Source organism: Bos grunniens, chromosome 2 (genome assembly GCF_055505025.1).
Source record: "Bos grunniens cultivar Pamir isolate PY7600 chromosome 2, Bosgru_T2T1.0, whole genome shotgun sequence".
In the NCBI taxonomy this organism is placed as follows: domain Eukaryota; kingdom Metazoa; phylum Chordata; class Mammalia; order Artiodactyla; family Bovidae; genus Bos; species Bos grunniens.
This window is the reverse complement of record NC_141166.1, coordinates 109,608,628-109,619,224: the sequence shown is the minus strand read 5'-3', so window position 1 is coordinate 109,619,224 and position 10,597 is coordinate 109,608,628. Positions and strand designations below refer to the sequence as shown.

General features: G+C 40.6%; 1 protein-coding gene across 12 annotated transcripts in view; it reads right to left on the bottom strand.

The window, feature by feature from the left end:
- Nucleotides 1-302: 302 nt before the first annotated feature.
- NOSTRIN (nitric oxide synthase trafficking) overlaps nucleotides 303-10,597 on the bottom strand; it is a 63,670-nt gene continuing 53,375 nt past the window's right edge. For 8 of the 12 annotated variants that reach the window (XM_086356387.1, XM_086356417.1, XM_086356402.1 and 5 more), the window contains 5 exons: nucleotides 9,201-9,289; nucleotides 6,030-6,155; nucleotides 5,006-5,120; nucleotides 3,812-3,901; nucleotides 303-522 (listed from right to left, as the gene is read on the bottom strand). In XM_086356387.1, the coding sequence (XP_086212513.1) occupies nucleotides 386-522; nucleotides 3,812-3,901; nucleotides 5,006-5,120; nucleotides 6,030-6,155; nucleotides 9,201-9,289 (557 nt within the window). In that variant the 3' untranslated portion in view covers nucleotides 303-385. The remainder of the gene's footprint in view (nucleotides 523-3,811; nucleotides 3,902-5,005; nucleotides 5,121-6,029; nucleotides 6,156-9,200; nucleotides 9,290-10,597) is intronic. The other 4 variants (XM_086356395.1, XM_086356424.1, XM_086356447.1 and 1 more) reach the window with 1 other exon arrangement.

Here is a 10,597-nt window from a genome sequence, read left to right as displayed (position 1 = left end):
AAGACTTGAGGAAAAGGACATCTGCATCCTAATCTCTATTGCGCCACCAGAAAACTATCTGACTTCATGCTAAACTGCTCTGCACTCAGCCTTTTCTCCCTGTGAGAGGGGCTGTTTTGGGTTATTTCTAGAGTCTCTTAGAAAACTCTAGGAACCATGGTATATCTTTTTCACCTCCCTTTACCTTCCATCTTCTGACTCTGTTTCAAAGAACTAAGAAGAGTGCAAAATGCCATGATATACCTGCATCATGGGCACATAGGCATCATGCCTGCATCATGGAACCCAGTTAGGAAGATAAATTTGTGAAGACGACAGCATTTCCCTTTATTTGCATCACATTGTGTAATTAATAGTGTGTAAGATGATGCCTTCAGAATTTCGCTCATGCTTGTGAAGCTGTGTCCCCGGCATTTAAAGGAAGCTCCTCCACATAAGCAGCAGGAAAATGACCCTTTTTTCCCTTTAAAGAGCCAAACCACCATCCTTCATCTTTCTTCTTGTGTATCGTCACGATGTCGCCTGTGAAAACGCACATACATTTAGTTAGACAAGTGAGTTCCTGCGATTAATACCTTCCCGAGTTTGATCAGTTAAGATAGTTTTTAAGGAGATTCTGCTTTCAAGGAGTTACTTGGTAGCATCACTTTTCTGCAGGTGATTCAGACGAAGCAAAACTTATTGACCACCTCTGCACAAAGCAGGCAGAATGCAGAGAATATTAAAAAGTTAGGTAATGGACAACTGAGTTGTGCCATAAAGTAGTTTGATTAGAAACAAAATCACTTTGGATCCTATGTCCTTGGGCTGCCTGGTTCCCTTTGGATAGAACTCATGGGTTGTCACCAAACTCTTCCTTGGTGTCTGTGCTTTAAGGGTTCCTCATGTTGGTGGGCACCATAGTTTGGTATGCTGACTATTAAGAGTATGTCTTGGCTACCAAGATTTTCTTTAGATCAAAGCAGCTTCTCTCCACTGTATGTGCCAGCTTCATAGCCCGAAGTTCCAACCTACAGCTTTGCACAATAATATAACCCCTTGTTCAACAATTGAGATAATTTGAATAAAATATCAATTTGAAGACATTACTCCTTTAAAGCAATGATTGAAGTAAATGGAATTCCTAGGAAACACATGGCTCTTCTCTAATTCTCTATTAAAAAACAAGATAAAAACACTAGTCCCCATCTTGTGAGAGAGTCCTTTCTCTCTGGCTGCTTCCTATACATCAAAGTGGAAACATCCCCTTCCTTCAGGATCCAAGAGCTACTTGATCTTTAGCATCATCACAAAGTCATTTTCAGTTGTTTTTTTTTCTTTCACTTTTTTCCCCAGTAATTTTCTTTCCAAGGCAAAGGAGACTGTCGACCCCCCTTCTATCTTTCCTTAGTTACATCACTATTTTTTCTTGCAAGAGACCATCCTCAGTCTAGAAACCCTGTCTAATGTGTTCTCTCAGGTCAATAGATTGACACAGTCCACTACTGGAATTCAGACATAATTTATGGACTACCCTGGCCATCCAGTAATTAAGACTCCACGGTTCCAATAGAAGAGGCGCGGGTTTGATCCTTTGATCCCTTGTTGGGGAACAAAGATCCTACGTGTCTCATGGTATGGTCATAAAGTAAAAATGTAAAAAAACCAAACAAATAATTTAAAATTTTATCTTCAGCTTCCCTAAGATGCCAACATGTCATTCCATTTAAAGAACCCACTTGGGATATAATGTATAAGTAGGCTTTGCAACCAAGAGAAAACTGAAGACAAACAAGATGATCAATTTAAGGTGTTAACTATGTAACTCAGGATCCTGGGTTCTAGGTGGCATCTGGGATATGTGTTTTAACTCATATGGAAAGTGGGACTACTGCATTTCATTTACTCACTTACTGATACAAGTAGTCTTAGGATGGCGTGATGAATAACAAAGTGACTTCTATAACACCTAAAGCTTTTAAATTAAAGGCAACATTGATTTCAGATGAAAGCAGGAGTGGGGTCTACTTTCTATTTCCTTTTTTCTTGTCTTTACTTATTTCTGAGCTACAAGGAAAAGTAACTGCGTGGAGAACTCTGACTGGCAAACTGAAAAGGAAGCGCCCATGAACCAATAGCAAATATGTGGTGGTGTCCCTGTTGTTTAACTGTTAAATCCATTTTGACTTTCTGTTGCTTCTGGGTGCTGTGTCCTGGTCATGGAATATAAGTTTTCTCCTATGACACAATTCTTTCTCACTAACATTTTCATCTCCAGATCTCTGCCTTAGCTTAACATTCGAACGTGGTGGCTAACTGGACATAAAAAGAAAGTTGAGGTGGTAACCTTTTCTCATTTAATAATCTTGAGGTTTTCACAACCCCTTGTTGTTGTTCAGTCACCAAGTTGTGTTTGACTCTTTGTGACCCTATATGGATGGCAGCATGCCAGGCTTCTCTGACCCTCACTATCTTCCAGAGTTTGCCCAAGTTCATGTCCAATGAATTGGTGATGCCATCCAACCATCTCATCCTCTGTCGCCCTCTTATCTGTCTGTCTGCAATCTTTCCCAGCATCAGGGTCTTTTCCAAAGAGTCAGCTGTTCGCATCAAGTGGTCAAAAAGTATTGAAGCTTCAGCTTTAGCATCAGTCCTTCCAAAGAGTATTCAGTGTTGATTTCCTTTAAGATTGACTGGTGTGATCTCCTTGCTCTCCAAGAGACTCTCAAGAGTCTTCTCCAGCACCACAATTTGAAAGCATCAATTCTTTGGTGCTATGCCTTCTCTATTGTCCAGCTCTCACATCCATACATGATTACTGGGTAGACCATAGCCTCGACTATATGGAACACTGTTGGAAAAGTGATGTCTTTGCTTTTTAACACACTGTCTAGCTTTCCTGTCAAGAAGCAATTGTCTTCTAATTTCATGGCTGCAGTTACCATTCGCAGTGATTTTAGAGCTCAAGAAGAGGAAATCTGTCACTGCTTCCACCTTTACCCCTTCTATTTGCCATAAAGTGATGGGACTGAATGCCGTGATCTTATTTTTTTTAATATTGAGTTTTAAGCCAGCTTTTTCACTCTCCTCCTTCACCCTCATCAAGAGGTTCTATAGTTCCTCTTTGATTTCTGCCATTAGAGTGTTATCATCTGCATATCTGAGGTTATCCTTACATAATACCTTCCGATGTTAAACAAAAATCTGTGACATGGAGAAGGGGATCTGATTCCTTTAATTAGTCATAAAACCCCTTTTTGAGAGAGAAGTAGGAGAAATATTAAGCATTCTCTGACCCAGGTTCTAGAACTGGCATTTAGATTAAGCCATGAGAGGAAGTGACATCACACTCCAGTATGTGTAGCTTCTAAAAAGGAAAAAGGTGGGGCTGCCTCTCTGATATCTGTCCATTACTGATATTCTACCCCAACTGAGCACTGTGATTAACAGCGTGACTGGGTTTCCAAGTTCAAATCCTGAGCCTCGACTGCCAGTGACTTTAGCCGAAGTACCTTACATTTCTGTGTCTCAGTCTCCTCACTTATAAAACAGGCATAAATAATAATACCTACCTCAAAAGGTTTTTATGAATATTAAGTTGGACAATGTGTTTGCAGCAATGTCTGGCACCTGGTAAATACTGCATAGATGTCAGCTGTTTTTATTATGAGCGTTCTTTCTGGTGTGCTTATCTTTCTATCTTCTAAGAAGGGTGATTATAAACCTGAACTCATTTAACATGGTACTCATTTTAAAAGCTAAGACAAAGGTTATAGTCAAGTTAAAGATTTCACGTGAAAAGGCAAGTCAACTATTTGAGAATGATTCTTACCTTTTTCCAAGTCCAATTCATCATCTTGCCTGGCCTGAAAAGGATATAAGGCCTTGCAAAGACCATTGCCGAGCTGGGTCACACCGGAGGCTGAAAGTTGGATCGAGTTTTAGTGACTAACGCCGGGTCAGTGGGCAAGAAGAACACAGTGCGAAAGTGACCTAGTGTTCACCACGTAGTGCAGAGCTTGAATACATTGAAATCCTCCCCGAAGAAAAGTTTATCATTGTACATAATACTCATTCTTTGATTCAGTAACCATTTCTGAGGTAGGTACTATAAGAATGAACTATGTTTATTATATACTCAAAAGCTATAATATAGAAAATAAGTCTAGAGACAAAAGTTATTGTCGTAGTAATAATAATGATGACATTTTTAAATTGTTTTCCATGTGAATTTCACATCGGTCAATCTGTGTTGACCGATGTTGTATTTGTGTCTTGGAAAACCCACACTTGTTTTTCCCATCAGGAATATATTGGAGCAGGAGCTTCCTACCATTATCCCCAGGTACTTAGGGAACTGTTTCTCAAACTGTGCAACCATGGGTCTTTAATGTACAGGTGGACTACAATGGCCTGGGTTTGACCGAAACTCTTTTTTGCCAAGTTCTAATCAAGAACCTAGACAGTCAAGGTTATGGTAATACTATAGTTGAAAAATAAAGGATAATGAAACGTGTTTGTGTGGATGTGTGTTGGGGGGAGGCAGGGGGGTTTGAAAGGTAAAAGGCAATGGGGGTAGATGGACAAATGACCAAAGTCAAGTGACTGAACAAAGCCGGTAAGCTTTGGGATCACAACGTTTCTTGCACAGAGGATGGGGTTTCCTTGGCAGTTTGGAGGAGGCTGTGGAGACAGGGCTGCAGAGCTCACAGCGTTTCCAGGGTGAGCGTGGACAACAAATTGCAGGCTGTCTGAATAACATGGACGCTGGGACTGGGGGTGCCCTCCCTAAAACATTAGCGAATTCTTCCCCCCTCCCCCACCTGCATTCTTCTTGAGTCCTTCCCACCTTTTGGATGACATTTGCACAGAAAGCTACACATTCTAATAAATTAATCAGTCCTGATTGAAATGTTAATTTCCTTGAGCCAATTTATATCCGTGTGGTTCTGAAAATAAAATATAATTTTGGCAATGTGCTTTAGTGATAGGACCCAGCCTCGAATTATTCTGGGCATGAGATTACCTGTAGACGAAGGACTTGGAATTCTCTGCCCATCAGAAGATGCCCTGTTCACAACATTCTCTAATCTCTTCATCAGAACAGGCCGAGATATTTTTACAGAACTATGTGTCTGCTGCTGTTTGAATAGAGGGGGAAAGACATTTTTAACAGCACTATCAACAAAAGTATTTGAGAAAAGTAACTCTTCTGCAGCTGTTTTCCTCAGGAATCTGTTTTTTAATTATTTGGAGAAGGATGTAAAGAAATCATTCGATACATTTCTAAATCCTACTATAGTGAGGTTTTGTTAATGAAACCTTAATATTTTCAGAATTAGACATTACTATATTTTATAGCCTGTGTTTGCAATTCTGACCTGCAGCCTTAAGCCATATAATATTTACACCATTCCTTCTACAAATTCAACTTTAATTGGTTTTGATGCAAGTGAAATAATCATGACTCTGTGTAAATGACTGAGACCCCTTTAGAGCTCAAGGCTCAGAAAGAAAACTGTCCCTTCATCACAAGGTAGTTACAGCTCCCTCTTCTGGTAGCAAATGGAAAACAGCTAACCGTGTATACTCACGTGCTCATCAACACCTAGAGTGAAACACCGGGAAAGCATTAATACATGTGTGTGAACCTTTTAATTGTGCTCACACATTATCAACATCATGTACTATGTTAAATGGATGAGACTACTGCTTATCACAAAATCTTACAATTTAGGAATGTAATAGAAATTTTACTCTAAGAGCACGTTCAAGGGATAAAGTTAGAAAATGAGAAGGAAGAAGGAACCCAAAGTATTTTTAACTCATTAATTTACCTATGAATACAAAGAATTTGTTCATTTGTGTTTAGTCTTTGTTACTGTGCTCAAAAAATAAATAAATTTATCTTAAAATTGTGCAATTGGAGATTTGAGCATTTATAATTGGCATATATAATTCATAACAGCTTTTTTGCCCTGATGCTTCTTTGAATCATTCTACCCAACAAGGCCAGTCAAGAAATTATAACCAGCCTCTTAAATGTTTACCTTTTCTTTCCACTTGAAGATGGAGTTACTACAGGGATGGTTGGGTTGAGGTCTTTGCTCAAGTTCTGCTAACACAGATGACAGTTTATAGGAGTTTGCTTGCAGAAGGTCTAGTTTCAAGCTATTCTGTGGAAACAGCATTTGACCATATGAGTAAATTTCTAGAGACGGAGGCACAACTCATTGTGGGTGGATAAAGGGACATCAGGATAACTTCCAAAATGACAAAGAGGTTCAGAAAAGTACACATTCAATTCTTGTGCAATTCATTTGCATAAAATGCTGGAGAGAGAAAAACAATGGACCCTTTAATAAGTCTAAAGAAAGCCTTATTCTGGACCCTTGTAAATAAGGTAAACCAGAAAGCTTGATAGATATATTACTCAGCATTTTGTGACAACGAGCTTTAGTTAACTTTCTGCTGAGGAATGGGGAAAAGAGACTAGTAAGTGCTGATTGCAGAAGGCAGGCTTTCAGGGGGCTTTGGAGCCATGGGCACTTAACATAAAGAAGAGAATTGACTCTTGTCAACAGAATCAAACTAAAATGATGTGTGGCAGGGTTTTTCTTGGTGGTGTTATTATTTCTTGAAGAGGTGAGGTCTTATATTACCTGGAAAGTTTGCAGCAACACTTCTGAAAACTAGAAACAATATTTTGGGCTATTTGAATATAAAAATAAAGAGTGAAACTAAAGCTATTAGTCTCCTGTTTTCAATTTGACCTTGAGCTAGAAACTTTATATTGACTTCTCTGTCAAGTTGTGTTCAGTCAAGGTAAATCAAAGCACAGAATCTAAATACTGAAAAGAGTCTGCTATTCAACATTCTCCTCACCATTGCCTCTCCCTCCTCCACATCTCCAGCCTGGGGATTCCTTTTTTTCTTTCTACTTTTTGGCTGTGCCACTCAGAATGCAGGATCTTGATTCCCCGACCAAGGATCAAACCTGTGCCACCTGCAGTGGAAGCGAGGTCTTAACCACTGGACTGCCAGGGAAGTCTGCAGCCTGGGATTCATAAGCCTAACATCACTGTCAGGGAATCACAGCCATGGACCAAACACCTCCAATCGATGGGGAAGGGCTCTAGTCCTTGGAACAATTCACTGCACAGTGGGCAGGCTCACCTAAGATGCAATCAAAAGCTCCTCCATAGCTTCTAGCCTTAGATCCAGTCTGCACTTGAGAACATCAACAGCAAGTCTCTCTGTTCTGTGGTGTGTTCCTTCTGGTAACCGAAGACAATATCTGCCCCCAAACACTTCCAGTTTCTGCAACAATTTCTCAGAGTATGGCTTGCCAACATTCTTGTTTCAAATATGGCACTGGACCAAGAGCCAATGAAATAGGAAATAGAGATCCCCCTGCAAGAAACCTCCCCTGCCTAAGACAAAATCAATCTATCACCGTTACTGTCAATAGTTTCCCTCCACCAGATGTGGGGGTGTATAATCTCTGACACAGATATTTGGCATCCACTATTTGAAGACCCTTTCTGCGTCATTGCTAGATCCTAAACACCATAAATTCAGGGGTTAGCTCATCTCCCATCTTGCATCCTCCACTGTGTGAATCGGGCCAGTTGGGTGCCCGGAAGATCCTAATACAAATTCTGTATCAATGACAAAATGCTATGCAAGAACCCAAAGAAATAAAACTTATAAATTAATGCCGTCATAAAATGCTTCATATGATTTCCTTTTGGTAAATATCATTTACACTGAATTAGTTAACCAAGCATTTTATGTTGTCACAGAAAATGTCTTTCAGTCTGTTTTATAATTTTATAAAAATTGTAGCCACATGTCACTGCAAGGATATTAGACCTCTGTTCCCAAGTGAACAGAATTCAGGCCTGTCTTCACCAAGTGTCAGGTTTATTCCTGAAAGAGCACCTCCACCAAAGGAAGCTGCTGCTAAAAAACAGATAAACAATACCTGGCTGCATCTGCCTATTTTTACCAAAGGACTACTGAAATTGTTGTTCGGACAGAATTTATTAGGTACATACTTTTTACAAGAGTTAGATAGGCTACGTGCAAGGAAAGGAAAACTGGCCCAGCTTCCTGGATCCTTCAAAACATTGCTAAAAGTTTAATCTCTTCCTGAATTCTTCTCAAATTAACCCCAATCAGCTTTCTCTCCAATCATAACAGAAATTGTGTACCTTGCCGCACATAGGTCACAGTATTTGTTTGTTTTTATTCCTGTATAAAATTCATGGGCCTTTGCTAACTTTTTTATAATGTGGGTTCCTCTGAAGAGGTCGCACTGCCCATCAATTGCAGCAGATGTCTGGGTGCTGCTGCAGTCCAGCCTTTCGGCAAAAATTACCTCCCCCTACCTCCACTGACGGCACCTCCTCTCCCCTCAGAATGACCTTGGCCTCTGAAGTTTTTTTCCTTGTTTCCCTGGAAGCTCTCACACCCTAAACAGCCATCTTCCTTCTGTACATCCACATCTCTCCTTTCCCCTATTATTCTCAGAAGACCCTGATGTTGGCTCAGGGATAAATGGAAAACAGCATCTCTATAATAATTACCAGGATTTCAGCCCTCCTCTGTGCACTATGGAGAAGGCAATGGCAACCCACTCCAGTATTCTTGCCTGGAGCATCCCAGGGACAGAGGAGCCTATTGGGCTGCCGTCTGTGGGGTCGCACAGAGTCAGACACAACTGACGCGACTTAGCAGCAGCAGCAGCTGTGCACTATGCTAGCATTTTCTAAATACTGCTTCAACCTCACAAAACCCCTTTGAGCTAAGTACCACATCCCCACTTCCAAGATGAGAAAACGAAACCTGTCCCAGGTTTTGGCCTGTAACTGGCCGAGCTAGATCCGGATGCAGGCCTCTCTGAAAGCAGACCCTGCATTTATTTTCAGTCACATCTGTTAACTGAGGTAGCGTACACATGATTTTTAGACCTTGACTGAGTGATTCTATTCTGGGGGCAGGGGGAAGGTTTTTTATTTTAGGCAAACATCTCTAAGTAGCTGGATTTTTCCAGATTCCTCAAACCACTTGTCAAGGAGCTGACCGTACAAGCTCTGACTAGACTTTTCTGTGTCATGAGAAAGGAAAGGCAGAGGTCAAATGGGCCAGAACACAGGCGTGCCCCAAATAGCTCCTTCATCATTAAATCTACCAAACTGCGCTCTGCAAATATTTACCTCGTCCATTAAGGCTGCTGTGCTTTTTTCGCTCTCTGAGTCTGAGAAGGAGGAGTGGCTGGAGTAGGCTCTCAGCATTCGTTCCAAGCCTGCAAGTGAAATCACACTGCCAGTCACCATTGCTCAGTCCTGGAGGGGCAGGGGTTAAAGGTGGTTACACTCAGAGGGAGCCAGAGCCCAGAACTGATTCCTGGAGCATTTCCCAAATGGCTGGAGCTGTGTGTGTATGTAGTTGTTGCTAAATTTTACTGAATGGGTGACCTGCACCTTCATTTAATGATATTAGAGAAATGCTGGTGCTTAAAGAGTCTTGATTGTTGTTCAAGATGAAAAACTCAAGATGAGCTTTTGAGTCCTTCTTGTAGATCCATTCTGTGGCAGTTCCCTAACGTTTTACCACGATCTTAAGCTCTCCTCTGCTGGTATTTACATTTCTAAACATTTTGCTCTCTTGGATTTCCTATCAAGTATTACATTGCAATAGTGTTCTCTGGTCCACAGAAAACAAGCTCCACATATCAGAATCCCAAGTATGAAATTGTTTTCATTATCTGTAGGACTTTAGAGCTTCTTCATGTTCTAACATACCTAACCTCTAAGCATAGGATTTAATTTGAACGATTTTCACATCATTCAGGAGTTGGTTTAAAAAAAAAACAAACAAGTGGTGATCATTCTGTAAAGTATAGAAGTGTGAATCATTAAGTTGTGCACCTAGAACTAAGACAGTGCTGTGTAGCGATAATACTTCAGTACAAAATTAATTTAAAAAAAAATCACGTATTAACACCCCTCCAATGGAATAATAATAAACTAATATGGGAAAAATAAATAAATGGAAGCCTTGTACATAGGAGGGTTTTGTTGTCTAGTTGCGAAGTCCTGTCTGACTCTGCGACCCCAAGGACTGTAGCCCACCAGGCTCCTCTGTCCTTGGGCTTTCCCAGGCAAGAATACTGGCCTGGGTTGCCATTTCCTTCTCCAGGGGATCTTCCCAACCCTGGGATCGAACCTGGGTCTCCTACATTGGCAGGCAGGTTCTTTACGACTAGCGCCACCTGGTAAGTAAACCACCTAGGAGGTTTACTATGTTTTAATCCAAACTAATTGTCCTTCATATCAGCCAATTTCAGGAACAAAGGACAACGTTACATTTCTGGAAACGGTGGTATAGTACTTATAAAAATTTCACAGATGGACCAAAATGTCATGTTTAATTTTTTTTGCTCTCTCCTTTGAGAGAAAATTTTTCTTTATTCACACAAATTAGGTCTGACATTTGGTCCTTTAAATGAGATGATCTCTGCACCAGTCAGCAAAAGCAGAAGCACCCCAACTCTGAATGAAACCTCAGGATAGAATACTTTCCCTCACCAGGCCAATCAAAGAGATAGTTA